Genomic DNA, 25,723 nt, shown 5'->3' on the forward strand with positions numbered 1-25,723 from the left:
GCCATGTTTGCTCCGCTTGCTTGATGATGATTGCATTCGCTCTGTTCCGTTGTATATTTGAATGCTCTGGAAATTCTTTTGGACCGTTCTCCTGATGGATATCTTTGAAGAGCGAGGTCCACCCGATGCTGTGGAAGCGCTCTGTGGATCATGGCTTGCTGTACAAGTACAAAAAGTGCGCAGCTAACTTTGTTGTTAATCCGAGACATTTGAAATGGTGTCAGGTTTGTGCTGTCTCCCATTTGGCGTGAGTCCAATGGGAGTTGATAATTCTGAAAAAAGTCACGTCCCGTTATGAGGACGCTCGCACTTGAGCAACCATTGTCATGACCGTTTCGCTTCAATAACAAGTCATGTGTTTTGTTACGCTGCATTATTTAAAAACTTGATGCTTATTTTTCTTCTCTCCTCATTTTCTCCTCCTTTTAATACGTTGATCTTTTGGAGGCTAAAAAAATAAAAGAAAGAATCAAAGAAAAAGACAAACACACCCACAGTGCTGAACTGAGCTCTTGTGAGTCGCATCCCATCATGCATCGTGTCTTAAAAAAAAAAAAAAAAAAAAAAAAAAAAAGACATCCCGGGTGAGATGCAAACTACTTAAAACGTGTACTGAAACGTCGCTTGTCGTCCATTCAGAAAACATTTGCTCGCCCGCCAGGATTTATTAAGGCCCTGTTGCTTTGGTTTCAAACTAAAACGAAGCACTGGCACACTTTTGAGTGAGACAACGAACAAAAGCTGAGCTGTTACACTGACTTTATTTCATTTATGTGGAGACAATATTTCAACTTTATCCTCAAAATACATGGCTGTATGAAATGTGATATATGACATGTCCTGCTTCTGTAGATCATCATTCTTTAACAAAATACTCTTAGCAGGAATGAACAGTTGCTTATATACAATATATGATGGAAGATAACGCAAAAAAAAAAAAACAACAACAATGAAATATCCAAAATATACAGCAAAACTATAGGTGCCCATGTGTCTAGTAGTAAATCATCATTACAACACGGAAGGGAGGGGGGGGGGGCAACGTGGCATGTTGTGCAGTAACAACAGTTATTCTCAACAGTCATACTCTTTTATTCTATTACTACAGTTTAGAAATGAATGATACAATTGTATTTTCTTGTCGTCGTGTTACAATACGAATGAATATGAATGTCAGCATTTCCTGCAAAGAGATTTGACAATTTGATATGTATCTTGATATATAAGGTGCGATAGAATTGACCATGTTGTGTATTTAAAAAAATTAAAAAATCTGTTATAAAAACAGGGTTGAAAATAACTTGCACTCTTTGTAATATTAATGGCGGAACAAATATTATATTCGTTTTGAGGGTTTCCTGAAAAGAGTTGATTTTGGAAGTTCAAGGATTCCGCTCAACGCCACTCATTCTTTTCCCGCATGTGCACCCACATTTTCCAGTCGATTACCCAATTTGAATTGAGTGCCATGGAAAATGTACTGCTCGTCCAAACGAATATTGTCAAAAATCTATCTTCCTAAGTGTCCGGAAAGTTTTGAAAAATCAACTGGAAAATTGATGCCTCTTTGCAAATCTGTGATCATTTTTGATGCATTCAAATTGAGGGCATGTTCTTCCAATTTTCTGTCCGCCTTGAGAGTCCAATGCGAGGCAACGGGGGTCTTTGCGGGTGAACAATTTCATGTTGACTCAAATTTGGGTTATTTGGTCCTTTTGGAGGTTTGTGCTCTGTCACTGAATGACAATCTCGTGCTGCCATAATTTTAATGTAATTCATAATATCAATATCATATCTATCTATACCTGCGACCGGCCGCAATGGAATGAAGGTGGTCAGTACAATCAGTTACTCGTCCTCAACATCCTCAGAAGTTGAAGGGTGACACCAAAATGTGGACTCTGGCCACATGCTTTGCTTGAAAGGTGCGGTCGGCATATTCCGACATGTCCACGTCCACGTTGATCTCCTGAGGCCCGCGCAGCTGCTGGACCAGGATCAGCTCGCCGGTTTGTCTGTCTGAGCGCTGCATGACAAAGATACCTCGCATGTTTCCTCCCACGATGCCAAAGCGCAGGCTGTCGGGCCCCGCGCGGCCGGGGGCCCCAGCGGTGGCCATACGGAAAAGCGTGGCGGGCGTCTGTACGTTGGAGGGGAGCGAGAGGTAGTGGAACGAGACGGTCTTTGGAGCGAGGTGGCAGGAGCGGCTTTCCATGGGGCAGGGATTCCTCTCACACTGACTACACAAGACACAAACACATCACGTTTGGGAAGTGCGTTTCAATTATTTTCTGTCACGCCACACGCAGGAAGAAGAAACTATTTCACACACCCCCACTGGCACCTACTTTTGTGGATGTGCCATTATTATTATTCGAGTACTGGAAAAAAAAAAACTGTTCCCTGGTGTCACATGAGCGCCCCCCCTGGCTTAGTCGAGAACTGCATTGGCAAGGAAAGATAAAGATGGTTTTGGTTTAAGTGGTGGTGCAAGTTTTCAGCACATTTTTTAAATAATTGTGTATTAGTGCGTGTCCAAACTTTTCTTACAATGTCCCACATTTGTTCCAATACATTACAATCAAATTAAAGGAGTTTTTTTTGTTGTTTTTGCTGGACGACAGAAATAATCTTTCTCTGTGTTTGTGTGAGTGTTTTTAATAGGAAAGTTACAATTATATTGTGGCTACAAATTTTTCAGCAATAAATTCTGGCAAATTATGAGAAATGTGTGGCATTTTCAATTTCCCTCCAAGATGATAGTTTGCTCCAGTTAGTATTATAATGCGTGGGAAATGAATGTGCGGTTATGAAGGATCAACAATGAGATCCAACAAATAAATGATCAGTCACCGGACACTTCATTAGGTTTGAGAAACATTACTATGTAGTGCAGTTGTACGCCACTCCAAACTACAATTACATGCATGGATAAAAAAACAAAAAAAAACAAAAAAAAACAACTTTTGAATGAATCTCTCTGATAGTGTCAATCAAATTTTTTAATCAAAAATTTTTTTAACGGTATAAAGTTTGAGTCTGGCGAGGCTGTATGTTTTGGAATCTCGTATCTGATTGGGCTAAGCTTCAGCGCTAAGCAATGCTTTGCTTTGTCCATGTTAGCGTCTGCCAAAAGCTTCAGTCATCTCCTCAGCTGGCATCGGCGTTCGACCACACTGCTGGTTCAGTAAGAGCACGGAGTGCTAAGTTTCAGTCCTTTAGTCTGGGCAGTTTGGCTTGACGCAGACATTGTAATGTTTCGCAGCAATTGGACGACATTAAAGAGAAAATGTTTGGCACCGTGGTTCTGCTGAGTATGCATGCTCTTGTCACATATGGTTTGCTTCACTATTATACAGATTCAACCACAAATCTTATTTTTGTAGTTTTGGGCTTCTCATGTGGCTTCTGTGTGCGCGTACAATCATCTCGTCTTCCTCCTTCGAGCTGCACTCCAAGGTTAATAATGATGAAATACGCTCACCAGTCGCAACTTTCGGTACACCATTCAAGAAGCTCGAAAATGCTGCCTCTACCAGGATAATTCTTTTATTTATCTGTTTTTGTAGTTTGCAGTACGTATGTTTCGAATATTCTGATGACCTTATTTAACCTTTGTACCGAACTTGACGAGAGGGGCGAAAAATATAAATATTCTTGGTCAATATGGGGCTGTTTGCATTAGTGATAGACTGATATGCTTTTTTCGGGGCCGATACCGATTATTAATAGTCATGGAGGCCGAAAACCGATATTTGAAGTTGATATTCATTTCTAGATAAAAGAGGTAAAATAGTGTCAAAATTTTGAAAAATAAAAACTCCATGATTAATAACATGTTAAGGCTCTTTTTTTAGATCTTAGAAAATAGACAACTTTGTTGTTGTAGACTGACATTATTAAAATTTCGCCAGTCTGTCGCTATATCTTCCTCTGCTCGTGGGAACCTCCCCCGTAGTGTGTGTGACTTGAGGTAAAAAGCAAACGGTCAGCTTACTGCTGATTGGCTGCAGAAGTAACCAATCTGTTGGTGTGCCGATCTGCCTCTGCAGGCAGGGCCACGAGCACAGCAGAGAGAGAGACAGAAGTGCGCTGCAGCCAGCCAAAATAAACCATCTTATAATTTATCGGCCTTGAAAGTTAAAAAAAAAAGGCTGACGCCGATAATCGGCAAAATGCCAAATATCGATCCATCGCTAGTTTGCATATCCATGTCATGTTTAGTTTTCAGAAAATGAAAACTATCATGTTGAGTAGAAAAGTTGCACATGCAAACACGTACAGCATCTCAGCGCATCTGTTTTGTTATTTCTAGTTAAGTTTGTGTTGACCAAAAGTAGCAACAGCAAAAAGAAGTGTTCCCTTCCTCCACGTTCAGGCCTGATTTACAGATGGAAGATGGACATGATTTGAGAGTTACGAAGAAATCTGAATGCGGCCTTGACATTTTACTTTCCTTTTTTCCTGCTATTAGTCCAAATATCCCCCAGGAGCCCGTTCTCCCGTTCTCCCGTTCTCATTCACCATGACATGACAGGCCCGTTAAATGCTGCTGGAACACGGAAGATAAAACTGCACAAAAAAAGTTTCAAAAAAAAGGTCCACGTACAGGGGAGATGTTTTGATGTAAGTGATGTTGCCGTGGGAACGGGGACAGTCCGGGTTGACGCACTGAAAGCCTCCCCCCGTGTTGATACATGTTGTTCCTCGGCTACAGTTGTGCTGCTGGTTTAAACATTCGTCCACATCTGGAAGACAAAACAGCAGAGGCATGTAAGTCGAGTGAGGGGCCGGCAGCCAGACCGTCCGCAGTCTGAGCGCCGGGTGCTCAGCTCCAGTTGTTTATTTGGTTTTTCGGGTCAGCCTCGCATAAATGCTTCATGTCCCAAAGATCTTTTCTGCTGGGAAATGGTGAAGTCATTCATTCCAGGGCCAAACTTTAAACTCCAAAAATTGGTCATGAAGGGCATCGAGGAGTTTGAAAGCTTTGCAACGTGCTAACTCACAGGTAACCCCCTTTGGGCCTACACAGTACACAGCCAGTCAGATTTGCAGCTGTTCAAAAAAAAAAAAAAAAAAAGGCTTGTGAATGAGCCTTTGTCCCCTGAGCCCTCCTGTCACTCACCCTCGCAGCTCCGCCCATCTGGGAGCAACTTGTAGCCACTGGGACACGAGCAGTGGTATGAGCCCGGGACGTTGACACATTCATGGAGGCATAACGTCCCTCCCTGGTCCAGACGGTAAACTTCACACTCGTTGACATCTGTTGAAAACAGGAAAAGGCAGGCATCTCAGGACCATTGCGGGGTTTGCTGGACACAAGACGGCAGGAATGTTGGCCACGGAGGAAATTCACCATATTAAAATCACATTCTGGAACAAACTTATGGGAAGACTGCTTCGGTCTGCACGCTTGCCTCGGTATGCACATTAGAAAGATACAAATGAAACGACTTATTTCAAAGCGTTAATCGACCGACAAAAAACACAAAATAGCCGCCTCGGAAATCTCAGTCTGCCGCTGAGACAAAAAAAAAAACAAAAGGAAGAGAGAAATAAATGAACTAAAGAGTTTGTTAATAAATTGCAGCTTACGATAAGATTGACTACCATGTAAATTCCTCAAGTAGTGCAACCATTTTCAGTGGTTCACAATGAAATTGCCCGGAAATGAATTAGGACACTCTGACGCCATCATTTCATAGTAAACCTTAGAACTGTTACAAATATATCCCCACAGAGAGTGTGATCTGCAGAGGGCTTACTTCAGAGCAAAGGACTCAAAGTTTTCTAAATGCTCAAAATTGATGCTAAGATCGCATTGTAAAATCCTTTGGCAATTCACGTCAATGCAACTGCGATTGCTTGACGCTTCGCATTCACGCAATTTCTGTGCATCCTGAACTGTGACCTAAATGGATGCTAATCAGCTCGTGACCTCTCGATAGGATTATTTTGTTTGTTACAGGCTGGCCTCCACTCATTAGTAGTCGCAGATTCAGTTATTTAGTGGATGTTTTCTTGCGCCGTTTACAGATCAGCGAGTGGAATGGCAACATGGATATTACGGCCCTGGATGAGGACCCACTCCACTGAAGTCATCTTCCTGCAGCACTTCATTCAATTGACTCTTATATTATCTCATCTATTATTGCATAGCATCATTGTATGTGTCAAATGTTGCCCAGTTGGCATCCATTGCAGCCTGGTCATCCTGGAAGGGGGATTCCCCCATCTGTGGTCCCTTCTCAAGGTTTCTCACTTTTCCCCTAATGAGGTTTTGTGAGTTTTTCCTTGCCCTCCTGGGGGTTAAGATCGGGGATGTCGATTGTGGCTATGTAAAGCCCTTTGAGACTGTCTGTGATTAAGGGCTATAGAAATAAAATTGACTTGACTTGACTTGACTCAACAGGGAGACAAAACGCAATTTGCTGGCCTTGTCTGGTTGACGGTGATAAAGTCACACATTTCATTGCGGAGTCGCTCACCCTGGCAGATGCTGTTATCAGAGGTGCCACTCATGTGGAAGCCTGCATCGCAGCTGCAGTGTCGAGCTCGGTTCACTTGGGCGCAGCGAGGTTTCCGGCTGAATGCCGGGTCATTCATTACGCTCCACTCAGGAGGCGCTGCCATCAAGAAAACAATCTCATTCAGGCTAGGAAAGCGCAGCGTGATTGATTTTGTGCCACTTACCGGTTTGAGTGTGGTGCTGACAGTGAGAGCCACTCCATGTCTGTGAGCACGTGCATTTGTACTGATTGACACCTTCCACGCAGGTCCCTCCGTTTTGGCATGGGTTACTTGCACATTCGCTGACGTCTGAAGTCACAAGAGACACAAATATCAAGTATTTTTCAAACAATGTCCCAGCAGCTAAAATGGCCGTGATTTCTGTTGCAACTTGCAATACTGATAAATCGATCCATTTTCTATCATGACTTTGGGGGAGAAAGACAGACAACTTCTCGCACTCCCAATTTCCACACCTTGACTGAGCGGGAGCTGAACTCACTCAAGTCGAGCGAGTGAACCACAAAGCGGTCACTTGCAACATTTTTAAAGGGGAACATTTCAACTATTCTTATTAATATTGCGTTTGTGAGGTAAAAATCCACCCATCTGCCATCGTGCCCCATACTAGCACTTGCTGTCCACTGAAAATGACATCACAGTGCCCAAGTGCTCATCTTGTGAATGTCACATGACACAAGTGAGCCGTGACGGTCGTTACCTGAGCCGCGAGCATTTGCAGTTGACAGAAATTTGCAAAATGGTCGCCCCATGAGATGGATGAGAATGGATGGATTTTTCCGCTTAATTCATATTCCATAAACTCAATATTAATCCGAATACCATATTTAGTTAGTCTAGTGTGGGCACATAGAATCGAATATTGTAAAGAAAAGCTTCGACTCGAACGACTTTGCCTTTATATTCAACAATAAAGCAGGTGTTATCGGAATATGGGAAATTGAACGAAAAAGTCAAATATGCATTTTAAGTCATCTGGAAACCGAACGTGAAAACACAATTTGGCGGGACGTCGATGCCCAAGCAACAAAAGGAAACAGAACAAGAAAGTTCTTCTTTCCTTCATTTCCATCAGAGTCCAAAATCCCAAAATTAAACTTGCAAACATATGTCGGAAACATTGACTACGTTGTTACACTGGGCATCGACATTTAAACTGTCTCGCTACATCGCCGTCTACAAATGGACTCGTCAATATCAGTGAATTCTCCTGACACGTGATTTTTTTTTTCCACTTAGATGTGCACAAACTACATAAACTGGAGCAGCGCAGACAAGAAAATGACAAGATAATAACAAGGCTGCAAAAAGGGGGAATAAATACACATATAGACCTGAGATCCCAATAAAATCCATTCTCTGCCTCGCTTATCCTCCGAAGACTTGTGGGTGTGCTGGAGCCTTTCAAAAGTCAGTACAAAGCCAATCGCAGGAAACTCTCCATAAAAATTTCCTTGTCATGGGGATGTGGGCGGTCTGCTTTAATGTAGATGTCTGCGGGCATTTCACCCATTATGTCGCTACAACATCAATCTTTTTTCACATTTTCTTTTCTTTACTTTATTGTCTGTTGATGAAGAGACATGATTTTCAACTTAAGCAGTCAAATAAGTGCTGCCAACAGAGTAGTTTTTCCCCCACATAATATAAAATGACGGTTCAATCAACGGACATTTATGAGGTTTGAATTTTTTTTTTTTGCTAAATCACGAACGGAAAGGTGAGCATTAATTTTTAAGACGTGATTAAAGAGTAGAAATTCAACGAAATTTGACATTAGCCAGCAAACTTGCATTTAACATTTTTTAAAGTATTTGGACAAAGTAAGTGTAAATATAAGTAATCCTATTTGGTAACACTTCCTGAAGTTTAGTGAGCAAGTTGCAAATTCAAAGAATGTTCAAAATTGAGCACCGAAGCCACGGCAGATGACAACCAACTCTTTTATTATTATTATTATTTTTTAATTATATTTTTTTGCATAAATATTATTTTATTTTCACAATTCATTTAAACTCGTTTTTTCCCACCCTATGTCAAGATTTTTTGCGAAGCTTGACTAAACTTACAATGCTGATGCCAGGTATTAAAACAAAAATGAACCGCGATAATACCGTTGCATGGTCATTTCTTCTCCTGTTGCTCTACGTGTGAATGTCAATAAACAAGAAAGAATGTCGGCTTTTCAGGGAGGAAAAGTGCTGCCACTGCAGGCTGATGGGGCTGCAAACAGCATGCTTAGAATACTTCAGCGCTATCAGACCAGAGTCAGGATATCATTTCGGGTCCAAATCTCGTCTAGCGGGACACCACTGTCAAGAAACATGAGCCAGATAGTGAAAGGAGGAGAAAAAGTGAAAGGAGTATCCCTATTAGTGTAGCGATTCACTTGCATGACTTCCATGCAGGCTTTGTGTGTTCAATTCCAACATGCAGAAACTGGATGAATAAATAAGTTAACTGAATTGAACTTGGAACCGAACTGAGTTTGGAAATTGAATTGAATGGCACTGAACCTTCATTTCAGTCTCCGACTCGACTCATATGCTTGTAGTTTGTGGCGGTTTCAGGCGTCTTGCTCACCTTTACAGACGGCGTCCACTCCGCTCCAGGTGCCGTTGTCTTGGCACACGCGTGTCGAAGAGCCCACGAGGTGATAGCCCTGCGAGCACGCAAAATGCACCTCATGTCCGGCCACGTGCTTGGATCCAAACTTTGTCCCGTGCTCCAGTTCTTCCAGGGGCTGACAGGTGGCGGGGGCTGTGAAGAAGCAGAAGAAGAAGAAGAGCAAGAAGAAGGCTGAACACACGAGAAGAAGAAACAAGCCTGAAACAGCCTCTGGCTTTCTCTACACGTGTCACTGGGCAGTCTAAAACGCATCATTAACAGCAGACTGGAAAGTTAAATGCCTGCATAATATACAATATTCACATTACATAACATTAGAAATGGACTCAAATGTGGACTTTTATGGCATCTTTATGCTTCCTCTACCTATGAAGATTGTGAGAAAGTGTTAAATAACAACGCAGACTTTTGTTCTTTTGTGCCTTGAGACCAATTTTGCAGTTCAATGTTTTCCAGATGAACAGGATAAGCTTCATGACGGAATCACGCCACATGAGAAAAATGTGTGCACGGCAACAAGGGAGGGAAGGCGTAAAGCTTTTCGATTGCAAATTGTGACTGGCTGATTCCAAACAACACTTTATTATTTTATTCAACTAATTTGCTTCTTTATAGTCTGGCAACTGGTTAAAAGTGATGCAAAGTTTTGGATTTGGAATTTCGCAAACAAACCAGCCAAGTATTCGCAACAATCCCGCAATTGTACATCCTCTTTTGAATGGCCACCGTATTGACAGATGACCTTAAATAATCCCTCCATGGCAGGCATCTGCTGAAAAAAAAGGATGAAGGAATCATTCATATAAAATGTGTATTCTTTATTATTAGACACCTTTTCATACCTTAGAACATCTTAGAACAACACGGGCTGTCAATGACATTTTTTGCACATCTAATGACTAACCGGGTGGCTACTTTGTTATAAGGGTCTGTGATAAAGTGCTTACAAATTGTTGATAAACACTTAGAACGGTTCCTGGTTCATTTGAATTTGGTTAAGATTTAGATTGAAACGTGAACAAAATTCTTCTCATGGCATTTAGATATGCACTCGGCAGATGTGTCTAATTGGTGTTCGGATTATGAGGAGGCCCTTTCATGTTCTCTATAAAGGCTATAAACCCTGTACGAACCTTTAACAAGGTTATCTTATTACATTGGGGTACCCTTATATTTTTTATTTTTGCCCTTTTCATGGAAATAAACAAACTATTAGAATTCTACAGTGCAGTCTACACCTTTGTAAATCACAATTATAAATGATTTGCTAATGATGTGACAGTTTATTACTCACCAGCCGACTGGTCCGCTTGAGGCAACTTGGAGACAGAATTCTGTAGAGTCGCCAATTTTGACTTCATGATCCGGAAGCCCTCGGTGAATCGAAGCTCTTGGCCTTTCAGAAACTTCTCCATCTGTCGCAGCACCCCAACCACTTGATGTTTATCCATGCAGGTCTGCGGATCAAGCAATGATATTGAGGGAGAACAAAACCTAAAAAAAAAACTATCTTATTGTGGGAAATGTGTGACACGTAAATGTCTTGTATTCAACATAATTCACTATTTTCAATTAGATAGAAGATATACAAACTCAACGTATTCCTTTCTAAGTGCAACCCAAACACAGCAAGACAAAATCTGTCGGGCAGATGTCTGTAGGACATGAGTCCAGACGCTGTTCCTTTGTATATTTTGCATGGCAGCAGGACAGCAAGCTTATTGGGTGATCCTGAATGACCAAAATCAAAGTTGAATGGACGCCACAATAAGTTACTTGAACAAAAGTAGATGCCAAGTCAGTACAGAGTTGCATTTAATCCTTCCTGCAAGGTTTATTAATCACATGCTCATTGAAGCAATTTCTCAGGGGAGGCATACCTTGAATTCCTGTACTTCTTTTTGCAAGAAGGGGGGCTATAACAGCAACTTGCTCCCAGACATTAAAAATCAAAATGCACAAAGTTTAGCCCTGTGCATTTGATCGTCTTTGCTCTACATGGCCAAGACTAAGGGGAAATGCCTCCAGCTGACAAGGAATGAGGATTCCCAATCTTCCACCCAGATGCTGCAGTAAAACTCATTTTGCCTTTGTCACTATCACTTGCATGATTTTGTGAATTATATTTTTACACACACACAAAAAGCGGGAAAAGATGCTCTAAGCCAATACAACCAATTCTAAACATCGTGTTAGACAAATGGTAAACATTCTTACCTGAACTGCAGCACGGCTATGAACAGCTGTCAAACACAGCAAAAGTAAACACCTGCAACAAAAAGACAGCCCCATACCTCCACGTTCAGCAACTAATTGTTTCTTCTTTTAGGAAGACCCTGTGGCACCTAACAGTCAGGTTAATGCTAATTATAACAAGCGTCCTTCAGTTGGACTCTGAACGTTTTAGTGGGATGCTCATCAGGTGTCTGAGATGGATCGGCGCTCCTGGAAAGTTTGCTCTCTCAGTTCTCCACGTCGCCTTCTGCTGCTAGAATCCCTCCCACCAATGTAGGCAACAATCTCCACATTCTAGCGTTCTTACAGCATGGAAATAGCTTCATATGATCAGTTAGTAACTCCATAAATATTCCGTAAATCATGTGTGTTTTGAAATTTTGACGTTAAAGTTGTTTTTGTGTGTGTGTGTGAAATCGCAGTGACGTTCCTAATTATAGCCTAAACTAATTAGTTCTTTATTACCCACGTAGTCCCAATTATTATCATCATCGTCATTGTATTAAGTTGTTGAATTAACAAAACGTTCATTACTCGGTTGTATTTAGTTAGTAGAATTGCCTCTGGTTTGTTTGTGGATTCCAACCAAACGACTGATGTTCGCGATTCATTTCAAATTGTTTAGAAGGTTACAGCGACACTTAGTGGTCGAAGTGGAAGGCGCGAGTACCTAAAGCGGAGCTCATCTACAGTAACTATAGGGCGCGCCTTCACGTTCTCGAACTGCTTTGTAAACGCAAATTTAAACAAATTTAAAATATTAAAAAGCAAACGACGGGTGTGGAATAAAAATACGAAACTATGCATCTCTTCCCATGAACGAATCATACAATTTAAAGTACAGTTTAGAGTCGCATAATGGGAATGTGTAGGGGTGGGGTGGGACGTTGACTGACAGCAATTTGAACCAACGACAAACGCTGGTGTAATGACGCCACCAAAACAACACCAATCACAAACGGTGATTTGTTGACTCCAGGCAGTCAGATCCGCAGTGGGCTTGAAACGTGCGGACGAATACACCATTTGGGAATGTGCGCGACGGGGCAGAGTAGCCATTTTGAGATGATATCGCTGTTGAGAAATCCCGTGAAGATGCTGAAATCAACGAACATGGTTACAACACAGATTGTTTCTCCCTCCGTCTCCTCTCTTCTTTCACCATGGCAGCTGTCAACCGACGGGACATTAGCAAAGCGGGGTATCGAGCTGTGCTCACAGAGTTAAAACGTCATTGGTATGAAAGAGGAGAGTGTCTGTACACTGTCTCAGTCGAGACATGAAACACCGTGAGTTTTTTTCCTGCAGTCTGAACATCTTCCAGCATCTGTCACAACACAACGTCTCATTGACTGCTTGACTTAATTCACTCTTGTACTGGACAGAGAAGTGAAGCAGATTTGATTTCCAATGGCCTCTGTGAGCCTTGTTTCCAGCCCCCCAGCCCCTGTTTTTGACAAAAACATGACAGACTCTGAGCTGGCAGGGGACGAAAGGTCGAGTAACAATCTTAATGCAATTCTTAACACAATCATCTGTGCGTTTCAGTGCTGTGCCTCGACATGCTTGTTTTCCGTTTTTTTCCCTCATCATACATTTGGCAGTTTATACCTATTCCTGGTACCACCCTTTAAAATCCTTGCATGCCTTTTTAGTGCATTGGAGTATTGCCTGTAGCTTTCCTGCCTTCCTTTCTGTCAAAACGACTCATTTCCGATCATTTCCATGCGATGGCAGACCTCATAATTATGTGTAGTGTTGGGATGAATCCATTGCTTTCGTTGTTGCAATCTGCAGGGGGAGGTGACGTAATGACACGCCCATTTTAGTTACGTTCTTTCCTCTGCTGGCCGCTTGGCGGTACTGCAAGGAAGCCATGTTAAATCAGGGTTGAAATGATGATGATGGTGATGACCATGACTCTTGAGATACGAGCACTTGATATCCTTTTTATCCAGCCTAAGGTCCATGGATATCATACAATTCCACTATATCATCTCACGCCTCAGTAGTGGTACTAGTAGCGCACAGATGTCAACTAGTGCAGTTTTATCTCACAAGTAACATGTACTACTACAATACCAAGGTTTTCTTCCCAGTGGGCATACATGTCACATAGTAGATGATGTTTTACTAGTGTGCTGAATTGTCTTACTAGTGAGGACAAAAAGCGTTTACTAGTGCATGGACCTTCCGGGGGAAATAAAGGATATGGAATAAAGGCGCAAATGTCTTTCCGTACATTACATACTACAGGATGATATTTTACATGTCCTAGTAGGGTTGATGATCGAACCTTTGTCCATTGTTCATATTGAACTTGGGGGGGGGGGGGGAAATCAGCTAACATGCAAATCTGCGGGTGCCAAACTGCAAATATATTGCACGTAAGTTGTAAGGAGACCAACCATACTATCTTTGTAACCATTACACCTGTAGTAAATTAATTATGCATGCTACATTGATTTGTATGCGATTTGCACCTTCAGCATGGTATGCAAAGGTGGTTTGCATGTTCTACCTGTGCTTGCATGGGTTTTTATCCCTCCCACATACCAAAAATTAGCTTCATTGAAGACTCAAGAATTTTAAGCGGAATAGAAAATGGATGACATTGATTTTGCACATGCATTGCCTAGGCTTTTCCAGACTTTGCAGAAACAAAATGCTGTTCAGCAAAAAACATGCTATCTAAAAGTCAAATTTTCCTCACTTATATTACTTGTACTGTCAACTGTTGGAAATGTTAAAAAAAATAATCCTGTTGTTGATTAGAACTGCCGATAGGAGATTAAAATGATCAATTGAATCAAATAATTTACTGAATTAAATATGACAAAGACATGATGGAACTGAAACAAAGAGACCGAACTGCTGGAAAAGTTTAAAACGCCAACCGAGGTTTTGGTGACAAGGTACCATAGCACTCACCTTTGAAATGACTTCTTTCAGGGAGGATGGAGAGTTAGAAGATGGAGAAATAGACGATGAGGGAATTGGGATAGAGGAGGAAAACAAAGAGGCCCCAGAGGTGACTGAAGACAAAGAAAAGCCAAAAGAGAAGGAACGAGACAAAGCAAAAGAAAAAGAAGACAAGTCTCACAGGCACTCAAGGAAGCGCTACAAAAAGATCAGAGAGAAGAGAAGGTCCAAAAGGAGGAGACGGGACAGACAGAAAGTAAACTAATTGACTTTACAATGGAAGTTGGATTGGTTCCATTATTCAATTTCCGGTTTCTGGCCCTCTTTCCAGCATCACTCATCTTCAAGCAGCTCCAGTTCTGACAGCTACGACTCAGACTACGACCGTCCAGAGAGACCCAAAAACAGGCCGAGTCACGGATCTGGACGCGATTGTGACATCCAGAACACTCAGGTTAGTGTATATACACACACACTTTTATCTGTGCAGATGGTTACTTTTTATCACTTGTCACTGTTGATTTTCCAGCATGGAAGAGACCAGAAAGTGTCTCGCGGCAACTTTCACAAGTCACCACCTCACAAAAGCAGCAATTTTGACAAATACAGCGATGACTACGAAGATGAGGAGGATCATTATGACGACGAGTCAAAGTACCACCAGTCTAAAGATTCATCATCCGGTCCGGGAAAAGGCCGCTATGCGAAGGAACAGATGGGGAGGAGGGGGAACATGAGGGGCATGAAACAACAATGTGAGAAAGCACTTATCAAATAATCTTTCATTTCAAACATGTTAATCAGCAATAAAAAATGCATGGATTTGATTCTTTGCAGTTGGGCAGAGAGGAAGAGGCAGAGGAAGTGGACCTGGTAGAGGCCGTGGGATGCTCAACAAGAACAAGAAGATGAGGGGAGGGAAACCCTGGATGGGACGTGGAGGACGAGGAAGAGGGACTGACCAGGAGATGGAAGACGTGGCTCCTGTATGTACATGGACATGTCAAAACTTCTATATGCAACAAATTGTTGTGGTGCGCTAACGTGTTTCCATTCATTTGGCAGGATGTCAAAAATTCCGGGTTTCAGAAGAAGCGACTGATTATGAGCAAAGAATTTATCAGTCAACACACAGTGGAACACAATGGCAGATACATTTGCAAGTACTTTCTGGAGGGTCGATGCATCAAGGTAGGCTGCCTCTAATAAACACGTTTGATTTGTGCTGTATGTTAAAGTGAACATAAAAAATAGAAATAAAAGCTGTAATAATTACTTAATAAACACATTTTTATAATTGCCTCTTGATTCCACAAGATGGCGGCAAAGTACTACTTATGTCTGAGTGAAACTCCTCAACTTGCTTAACACCAAGCACCAAAAATAGAGAAGGATAGGTTCCCTCAAAAATCTGCAAATGCCAACGCGAGAATATGCCGGCGTTCACTGAATGGTTGAAAAGACTAAACTGAAAATGTAAGAGCTCATCTCTTCCCATAGGGGGAGCAGTGTAAGTTTGAGCATGAGCTGGTCATCCCAGATAAGAAGAAGGAACTTTGCAAGTTCTACCTGCAGGGATACTGCAGCAAAGGAGACCATTGCATTTACATGCACAATATCCTTGAGTGACAATCGTACGTGACCTTTAAAAAGCAACCTTTTGATTTAGTGAGGCTCCTTAATTTCTGACTGAACATGAATATCCTTGCAAGTTCTTTCACACCGGAGCCAAATGCTACCAAGGGGACAACTGCAAATTTTCCCATGATGCTCTGACTGACGTGACGAAAGAGTTGCTCGATAAGGTAAGCCCTATAAAACGCAACACATAAGAGTGCAAAACTAATTAATTGTCTCTCCTTTTGTACACATAAGATCATTAATACCGAAGAGGAGAACGCCCGCGAGGATGAATTGGAGCTCGAGGACCTGAGAAAACAAGGTATCGCTCCACTTCCCAAGCCGCCTCCCGGTGTGGGTTTGCTCCCCACGCCAGGTCAGAGCAGCCCAACAGATGAGTCTTCTCAGGCGGGGAAGATCCCCTCCCTCTTCGAAATCAAGGTGCAACCAACAGTTGACCTGGCACAGAAAATTGCTTTGAAGTAAGTCAAATCAAAAGCAAGGACAATGTTTTATCGACCAGCTTCAAATATTATTATAATAATAACATTAATTGTGATTACCAGTGAGTCCAACTACCAGGAAGATCCCAATGAAGTCACTGACCAAATTAGTGGAGGATCAGAGGAAACACAAAGTGGAGCTTTGGCGTCTTCAGGCTCTGATGCTCCCACAGTCCCTTCCTTGGGGTCGCCAAGTTCTGTGGTATTCCCAACAGGACCACCCATGAGCGCCCAGAGCCCCCCTGGACAGCAGCTGCCACATGGATACCCGATGCAGCAGCCAATTCCACCCGGTCAGCCGCCAGTGTTTCATGGAAATATAAACCACCAGAGGCCTCCATTCCCTGCAGTGCCAGAACTGCAGATGCTGCAGAACATGTTCCCATTTCCGTCATTGGGCCAGAACCCACTCGAGATCCTTAGCAACCTGCTCCAAAACCAGCCAGTGGGCCATCACGGTGTGTATCAGGTTAACACTAGTATGAATTTTGAGAAACTTAAAGTCTAATGTATCTTTGTTTTTGTTCTGTTAGTGGAACCTGGAATGAACCAAGTCCAGAACCTACAGCAGCAAATAAGTCCAGATGTCCAGTTGCAGTCTTTACCCTCGGCGGTGCAGAAAGCCATCCTTGTACACCTGACTCAGCACCAACCGGAGTCAAAGCCACATGAGAGCGATCCCCAAAGAGCAGAGAGTCTCGATGATAAGAATACAAACAGAGGTGAGTCTCCCTTCTGTTCCGAAAGATGTTCCACGAAAAGCACAAAGCTCAGTCCAGCTCTTTCTGTTCCCCTAGATGAAACAACAAACTGGTATTCCAGCGACGAAGAAGGCGGCAGTAGTGTCACGTCCATCCTAAAATGTCTGAAGAGGCAGAGTGAGTTGCAGCAGTCCAAGACCCCAACACCGGCCCCGGCAGCAACTCTGGGCGACCCTCGACTTCTCAAGGAAAGAACTCAACCAAGTGAGCCGCGTGTGAAGGCAGACCCTCGGCAGAGACCTCCCGATATGAAAAAGGAGTCTGATGCAGGTTTGGATCCAAGACTGTCCAGGGACCCCAGGAAACCGAGACCCTTGGAGTCGAGCACCTACCGCCAGCAAAACCAGACGACTGGCACAAAAAAGGCTGCTGGAGATGAGGATGATGAAGGGGAGAGGGAACTCCGAGACAGAGCAGCCCTCATCCCATTGGAGGCCAGTCCAGGTGTGGTGCTGCGGGACCCCCGCTCCCAGCTGATGCAGTTCAGCCATATTCGAGTGGACATTCTGCTTCAACGTCCGGCCTTCGCTCAAACGGTGGTCTGGGCCCCTGAAGACCTGATCCCATCTCTGATACCCAAACAGGAGCATTCCATCAATCTACCCCTTCCACCGCTAATCGCGGATGCTCAGATGAACAGAACAACTGTGCCAGACCATCCCCCTGCCTCCAGCCCACCGCCGACTGATCCCAGACTGGCGGCTGCTCGTTTAAAGGAGCGTCTCGCTCGTCTGCCGTCTGGCTCCGCAACGGAGAGACCTGTGGATCCACGTCAGCAAAAGAATTTAGACCCCAGAATCAGTCGTAGAGGAAGTCTGGACTCCAAGTTGCTGGGTCAGAAGGAAGCTACGGGAGGAGTTGTGGAACCCAGGTTACAAAAGACTACCGCTAGCTCCTCCCTCTCGGAGAGGCTGCCGCCTTATGCACCACGGCTGGCTTCATCTGGGGGGATCCTGGAAAGTCCCACGGCAATCCTCGGAGGCATCAGTCTGTATGACCCCCGTAATCAGACTGAGCCGGTTCAGAAGGATCAGGTAGAACCGCCGAAAAAAGCGGGCATTCTCAAACATCCAATAAAGAAAGACACTCCAACACAAGCTGACTCCCCAATTCAAGGCCGTCTCTCTTTGGAAGAGACGAAAACCACAGACGCTGCCTTTGATCACGATCAGACCACACATGACAGTCCACATCCACCTCTCCAGGACTCCATCGTCACGCCCCACGCGGTGCATAATCTGCCCGTCCAGGCTCTGGCAGGCTTGATCCGACCCCAATACACTGACGCCAGGCAGGCCAAACTTGCAGGACCAGGTTCTGCTGGGGCACAACAGGATGCAGAGGAAGGGAAGGAGCAGAAAGAAGTTGCCGTGGAGGAACCCAACCAGACAAATGAGGACGAGCTTGAAGACAGGACTCTGAAAGAAGTCTTCAAGACTTTTGACCCCACAGCTTCTCCTTTCTCTCAGTAAACTGCATTGAGAATTGTTATATTGCTGACACATGCCGATCGTTATTTAGCTCTAAATCTATTCATGTACATTCACTTTATACACGGTCATAAGTGGATGATATGGAATTAAGCATGCTAACGTCTGTGGTTTATATAGATAATATGGGCTGATAGAAACATCAAATTGAAAAAAAAAAATCTTATCCCCTTTATTTCTACTTGTATTGTGGGGTGAACATTATGACACCATTTAGTATCTCAATTTAAATGTGTATAAAATTAATTGTTCTGTACATGTGTTCAGGTTATAAAGTCCACTAAACATTTCATCAAATATTTTTTCCTGACTAGCTCGTAAGTGACACTAACCCTAATATTAGAATTTCCTTGTGCGCTTATGTTCCCAAAATAGAATAATATCCCAGCCGTCTTCAGGTAGTAGGCGGGGGATACCCTGAACTGGTGGCCAGCCAGTCGCAGGGCACGCAAAGACAAACTATTTACACCCACAATCACCCCTAAGAACAATTTTGAGTACTCAATTAACCTGCCGTGCATGTTTTTGGGATGTGGGAGGAAACCGGAGTACCCGGAGAATAGCCACACAGGCACGGGGAGAACATTCAAACTCCATCTAGAAAGGCCGGAGCACAGATCCAAACCCTGCACCTCTGAATTTTGAGTCAGATGTGCCGCCTCATATGAGCAACATTTTTTAATCTAGAAATGAGGTCGGAATTGGCCTTTTTCCCGCGTTTAATGAATTTACGAGTTTCCTTTATTGAACTGAATTACTCCATTTATTGCAATGCACTTGTAAATACCAGTTTAACATTTGTTTTGATATCAAACTTGCCTCAAAATGAGCTTGTGTGAGTATTTTAAGCCATATTGGAGCTTTTTTTTTTATTGTTTCCACAACCTTTTTAAATGACGTTCAATGTATGTATATTTGTGGATGACCTTTGTTTTCTGTGCACATTTCATCAGCTTTTATATCGAGTGCTGTACATATCTTGATGTGAAAATTTAATGTTTACACTGCAACCTGACATAGAAGAGTGGGAATCGATTTTACTGCAGTCGCGTGACAGTCCCTTATGTGAACCACTACACTGCTACATTAAATTCTTTGTCACTAAAAATAGTATTTGTGCGTAAATCTTTTCCAGTAAGGATGGGTTGTCGCTCTGAATCAATTTAGCTTTTTATGAAGCGATTTAGCTCTACATGACTGAAAACTACAACTGCAATTTAAAAAGATCATTAATTCCCTCTTGGACAGAGTCAAAGTGGGGGATAATCTCCTTAAAGCAAATACTGTGCTGCATCTCGATTAAATAGGACCTTTCCACTGGAACGTCAAGTTGGAGGCGTCTTGGACCGGAGATGCGAGACCCGGTACGACGGAGTGCGATGAAATCTTCCTCAAACCCATATCATCCGTTTTGGGGTTGGAGGTATGCTGGGCTCGATGGATCTCCAGGTTCTTCTTCCACTGGAAGCACAATGCGGTCGCTTCGGCTCCATCCGAGTTTGGCTCCGGTTGCTTTAAACCCTCAAACGAGAGAAAGCACGCACCTTGAAAGGATCTTTAATGTCATTCCTTAAAACGGACGTAAATGCCGGTCTGTCGTGCTTACTGTGATGCAGGCGGTTTCTGCTGCATGAACCCCCTTCAGGACTGTGTGGAGTAGATTCTGAGTGTTCTTCACCACGATCTCGTCAGATGATTTACAGCCAGGTGTCACAGAATTGACACTGCAACGTAAAAGACGGTCCCATTACATTTTTTTTTTTAGCCTGTGCTTGCTTCTCCTGACCTGGAAAGGATGCTGAGCTGGTTGGTGATGGTGAGAATCTGCTCCACGATGAGGGACAGTTCCAGTGCACACTGGGAATCAAGGCAATGGTTGGCAATGACTTGAATAAACTTGGTCACCGACTGGCCATTTGACATCACATCTTTGGCAGCACACACAAACGCTTCTTTGTTCTAAAGGGGGGAAAAAAACAAAGCTTAGATTATTTAACATGCCAGTTAAAAGCAAAAGACATAACTGCGCCCTCTAGTGGTTCCTTACCAGTATTGGGCCTCTATTCTTCAGGTACTGGGTCATGTGGTACAGTGTGTCTGCCATCTTCCTGGTCTCTTGGACTATCTTGTTGCCTTTGGGATCCCAACTGGCACTTTCTTGCTTCAGCAAAAAGGAGGTGGAGCTCAGTGAGGAGGCTTCTTTGAAACCAAAAGGAACCTGCAGAGAAATGATGAGGACACAAATCTTGAACAAAGCCTCAGACATAACATTGAGATGGTTTGCAACTCATTTGAAAAAAAAAAAGTAAGACAGGGAAATAAAAAATTGACTACTAAAATAATGTGGTTGCAAAAGTGTGCACATCCTCATAAAAGGAAGTGCGCACACGCCTGCCCCCATTTTAAAGTGCCTCTGTGCTTCAATAATTTTGGAATGTGGGTGAAAGACAGAAATCCAGAAAAAAGAAATCCACAAAAATGAGACACGAGAGAGGTGATTCAAATTCCGAACCTCAGAATTGTAAGGCAGGCTGATTTGGAGTTTGGATCAGATCTAACCTGAAAACAAAACACTTACATCTTTTGCTGTACTTGTGGATCCATTGTTAGTCCAAGCTGACATCTTTGATTCTGCAGCATCTTCACAAGCCTTCCAAGAATCTTTTTTTGTCTTTTCATCGCATGTCATGAAGACATTGTGGCTAGCTCCACTTGTCGTCATGCCCTGAAAAGCCGCTCTGATGCTCTCTTTTACCTCCTGGTGGATTCCATCTTGCTTCCTGATCTCCTCCACCACAAAGTGAGCTTTGGCTGACCAGCACTGAATCTTCACCTCCAGGTTGAACGTGTCCCTAATTGAGCAGGTCCGAGCCATGAGACAAACCACGTCGATGATATCAGACATCAGAAATGACAGATGTGCGTTGACGGAGCGCAGGTTGGCACGTTCCCGGGAATCCCGCATGTAGTTGAAGCTCTCTTCCACTTTTTTGCTCGCTTCTTTCACATTTTCAAGCAGCAAACTAGCGGAGTGTTCAAGTCTTTGCTGTGCGTCGTCTGATTGGTTCTCAGTTTGTTGAGCTACCGAATAAGCAATGCTGACCATATTATGAAGCGGAGTGTCATAACATTTATTTGCTTGACTCAAAAGCCCAGAGAGCTCTTTCATCTTAATGATGAGATTTCTCTGAAGGAGCTCCGGCTTTGCGAGCTGCATGACGGTGGACGTCACACCGAGGTCATCCGCAGCTTGAAGGTAGCGCTCAGTCAGCGTCTTCAGCTCACTCTGGCAAGCGGTCAACTCTTTGGATTTAAAAGGACTTTTACAAGTCAGACTGGTGAGCTTGGCAGCCTCTTGGATCCTCAGCGAGCCCTCCGAAAAAATGGAAAGTTGCTCTTGAGGAGTGTGTTGGCTCACAGCGCCGGATGTTCCCAAAATCCTGTCCAGAGAATTGAACAGAACGCAAACGGATAGACCACAGAGGATGCACAGCCCCTCGAGCTGATCTCGCTCGCCATCAGATGAGGCGCTAAACTCCATCAGATGTCTCGTGTTATTCTGGGCTTTGTTCAGTTTGTTGAGCAAAACAGTAAATGTCTCCTGGTTTTCACTTTGAGGGCTTACAAGTGAAGATGTGAGCAGCTGCACCGTGTCAGCACACCAGTTCATCACTTCACTGAGCTGCCGCTTCACATCCGTCTTCGCCGATTGAGCTCGCCTCATCTCGGCGTAAACGGCGTGAAACCAAGGTTGGCTTCCCGGCAGCAGAATCTTGCGAATCTTGCCGATGAGGTCAGAAAACTGCGTACAGAGTCTGCAGACGTTCGCCGTGCCCGGCGATGAGCTCATTGCCGTTTCTTGAGCTGTCTGGACCAGCAGAGGCGTCAGCGACACCAGTTCAGCCCGAAAGCTTTCCAAATTCTTGCAGTCGACGCCATCTATGATGGCTAAAGCTTCTCTTGTTGCTTGGGAGTAGCAGTTTGACAGCTCGAGAACGCCGGTGCACACCCGGCTGAGGACTGCGACATCTTTTTCTTTGGTCACGATCACCACTTCTTGTAGAAGGGGTAAAAGTTCAAATTTGAAAGGCATCTGGATCGTTTCGGCTTCCTTTACGACATCATCGATGCCTAAAACATCACATTTAGGAAACAGCTCCGATTGCACGCATTCTCCGTCCGAGTCGTCGTCCTCCTCAGGTTCTGTTTCTGTCTCAAGCACATCCAGAATCGACGAATCTAAACTTCTCAGCCCACGATCCTCATTCAGATCACAGGACTCATCTTCGGACGGATCAGGCTGACGGACACCCTCCCGCAGAGGACTGAGTAGAGGCGGATGCTGGCGGCCATCCAGTCCCTCCCTGAGGACTTTCAAATGGCGAATAGCAGCAGAAGCATTTTCAGAAAAGCTCGAATAGTGCTGCACGTTCAGAATGCGACCTAAAAGCATGTCACCGAGCGATTGGTTCATTTTGCTTTGACAAACCTGAGCTTGTTTCAGCAGAACCAGGAGGCCGTTCCTGTAGAGGGGGTCCTCGCTGCGGTCCAGGTGCGCTCTCACTGAGTGCGTCACCAAACGCATGTGACGTTTTAGTTTGGTGGCGTGTTCACGAAATCGCTCGTAGCTTTGCCGTCTGTATGCGGCGTCACAACCATTGCGGTCGTTCGCAATCTCTTCAATGGCTAGACGCGTAAACTCCTTGACATCCATCACGTCGCTGAAAGCGTCCTGGAGTTGTTTAAACACTTCTTCCCAGATGGGAAACATTTCATGAAGCTTTCCAAGCGTTTGCACGGAGTTGCCAGCCAGTTCCAGAGACAGAGGCGCAATCTGGGCTTGGAGTCTGCTCAGACACACTCGAGAGTTCTCCATGTTCTCGAGGCTCTTAGCGTCATCGGCTGCCGCAGAGAAAAAGCTGGCAAGTTGGATTAATCGATCCAAGTAGGATATGAATTCTTCCAGTGGGAACTGAAGAAAGCTCAGATCGGTCTCGATGGAGGAATCGGCTACCAGGGTTTGCCGCACGACTCGAGAAAGTTCCTCAACCGCGGATGCTGCGACTAGAAATGTGTCTAATAGTTGATGAAGGACGGCGGTCATCATTGCTCGCTCAAGATCTTCCAGAAGCTCCTCTAATGAGGCGCAGATGTTCTGAAGATGCCCCTCATGATTCTCTGGGGTCTTCAAGATCAGTTTGATGTCCGACCACAAGTGGAGAACGTGTCGACTGTGGAACACTAATCTCTGCTGGAACTCTCTTTGAGAACAGTTGGCCACCGTCATACCGTGAAAGACGACATCTCGAACCAGGGTGTCCAAATCACGACCCGGCATTGCCGACGAGTTGGACCAACCTTCCAGTAACTGTGACAAACGTTTCCGCTTCTCGGTATAAAACCCACAAGCTCCCAGAGGTCCTCTTTGACATTCACTTTTCAAGGTGCTAGCGATGTCGTCCACCGTGCTCTTCACCTTGTCGAGTATGTAGTTCTTGGCAGCTTGGGCCTCCTTGCTCGTCGGGTGCTTGATGGTGGTGCAGGTGGCAGTGTGCATCATGGGCATGCACCTCCTGAGTGTCTCCAGGGAGTCTTCAAGTTTTTGGGCCTGTCCGGGGTCCTTTAAGGAGTCCGCTCGGTCCGCGGTCAGCCGGCTGAAGAGAAGCAAAGCGTCAGAGAAGACCTGAAAGACGTTGATCAGCGACCGGATGTCTGAGCAGGAGGCGAGCTCTGAGACATACTCGGACACTTGAGCGGCAGCTGCAAGGACTTCTCTCACCACAGAGTCATCATGCACCAACAGAATCTGAGGGAGGCGAAACAAAAAGATCTCTCAGAAAATTGATTCAGAATAGAAGCTCTGTGGCAGGAGCGCTGCCGACCTCCTCGGCATTGCAGCATATTCGCAATGAAGGGGTTGGTTGAGGGCATATTTTCATTTGTTAAGTGCAGCGCGAAAAGGCCTTCAGACTCCAGCTCCCTCTGACCCCGTACATCAAAAGTTTCGTTTTCCCACTGCAGACGGTTCACACAACTCCATAACGTTTGCGGACGGGCAACCGGGACGGACCGCAAACATTGTTAGCCGCATAATGTGACAAGTGGGCTTCCTACGTGCTATTGTTGCTTTTTAAGCTTATCTGTTTAATATTAACGAAATGCGACCAAGACAACTACCATCTTGACTCGCGTCAACTGCAATTTTTTTTTCATTGCATGAATCAAAGTGACACCTCTAAATCCAACCTTACTTTGACAACTCCCAGGAACACGTTTTGTGCAGCAGCAATGAGTTCCTCTTTGTGCGCCGTCAAACTGGGCTGGATGCTGAGCTTCTGGGCCGCCAGCAGCACATGTTGGCCTGATAGTGTGATGGGCTCCAGTAAGGAGGCCATCTCCTTACGCAGCACATCATCATCAGTCTCACTCACATGACTGCAAACAGACAAATAAGTGTTCATTTGCTGGCCATTGGTCATAATTGTAAATATATTCACCAGTGATTCCTAATGCACGTTTGTCGTGGTCCATGCTGCTACATACACACCTGGAAGCCACTGCAGCCATGTTGCCAGTAGTTTTCGCCACAGTCCGAGCAGCTTCTTCTAACTGGCTGAAGTGTCCGTGCTCCTCTAGGCTGTCACAGAGCAGCACAAGGTGACACAGGTGACATGCAAACGGAGCGACCACCTGGTCCGCCACTGTTGTCCTGATCAGGCCGTGGTCCAGTAATGAAGACATACTTTTAGTCGACAGAGAGCTTCTGGCTGGGCCAACCAAATATGTTCTGTGCAGTTTGTTAATAATTCAGTGCAGCCTGCAGCATGTGCTCAATGACAGTGTTTCCAAGCAACGGGTGTCACATGACCAAGCAGATAGACAAAGGGTTTTTTTTCCAATTAAACATGAAGGATTTTTGATACAGCTTTTTTTCGCAGATGAACCAAAAATTGATAAAATGATTCCAATTACAATAGTCTAAATTCATTTGCAATCCTGGAAAAAAATTCAGATTTTATTAATTTGATTTTAA

General features: G+C 44.2%; 3 protein-coding genes across 5 annotated transcripts; 1 reads left to right on the plus strand and 2 right to left on the minus strand.

The window, feature by feature from the left end:
• Positions 1–760: 760 nt before the first annotated feature.
• On the minus strand, positions 761–14,200 carry fbln7 (fibulin 7). The gene is made up of 8 exons (XM_088304784.1): positions 11,377–14,200; positions 10,454–10,616; positions 9,115–9,291; positions 6,694–6,819; positions 6,489–6,626; positions 5,126–5,263; positions 4,610–4,748; positions 761–2,240 (listed from the first exon to the last, which is right to left on the minus strand). The coding sequence occupies exons 1-8, from the start codon at positions 11,449–11,451 to the stop codon at positions 1,868–1,870; spliced, it is 1,329 nt and encodes a 442-aa protein (XP_088160910.1). The 5' UTR covers positions 11,452–14,200; the 3' UTR covers positions 761–1,867.
• Positions 12,388–19,792, plus strand: zc3h6 (zinc finger CCCH-type containing 6). Of its 3 annotated transcripts, XM_088304782.1 has the most exons (13): positions 12,388–12,683; positions 12,780–12,890; positions 14,347–14,572; positions 14,648–14,770; positions 14,846–15,071; positions 15,154–15,302; positions 15,382–15,507; positions 15,817–15,931; positions 16,012–16,121; positions 16,192–16,418; positions 16,503–16,897; positions 16,973–17,161; positions 17,237–19,792. In XM_088304782.1, the coding sequence occupies exons 2-13, from the start codon at positions 12,805–12,807 to the stop codon at positions 18,670–18,672; spliced, it is 3,408 nt and encodes a 1,135-aa protein (XP_088160908.1). In that variant the 5' UTR covers positions 12,388–12,683; positions 12,780–12,804; the 3' UTR covers positions 18,673–19,792. The 3 variants fall into 3 exon arrangements, with proteins under 3 accessions (XP_088160908.1, XP_088160907.1, XP_088160909.1); XM_088304781.1 differs by having other exon boundaries at positions 12,388–12,890; XM_088304783.1 differs by lacking the exon at positions 12,780–12,890.
• LOC148329790 (uncharacterized) lies at positions 18,720–25,431 on the minus strand. The gene is made up of 7 exons (XM_088304780.1): positions 25,238–25,431; positions 24,942–25,125; positions 21,269–24,496; positions 20,738–20,908; positions 20,477–20,649; positions 20,297–20,414; positions 18,720–20,211 (listed from the first exon to the last, which is right to left on the minus strand). Exons 1-7 carry the CDS (start codon positions 25,429–25,431, stop codon positions 19,990–19,992), a joined length of 4,290 nt encoding a protein of 1,429 aa, XP_088160906.1. The 3' UTR covers positions 18,720–19,989.
• Between the last annotated feature and the right edge of the window lie 292 nt (positions 25,432–25,723).

The sequence above is a fragment of the Idiotropiscis lumnitzeri genome, chromosome 9, assembly GCF_059441095.1.
Source record: "Idiotropiscis lumnitzeri isolate Australia: NSW breed Sydney's pygmy pipehorse chromosome 9, RoL_Ilum_1.0, whole genome shotgun sequence".
NCBI lineage: Eukaryota > Metazoa > Chordata > Actinopteri > Syngnathiformes > Syngnathidae > Idiotropiscis > Idiotropiscis lumnitzeri.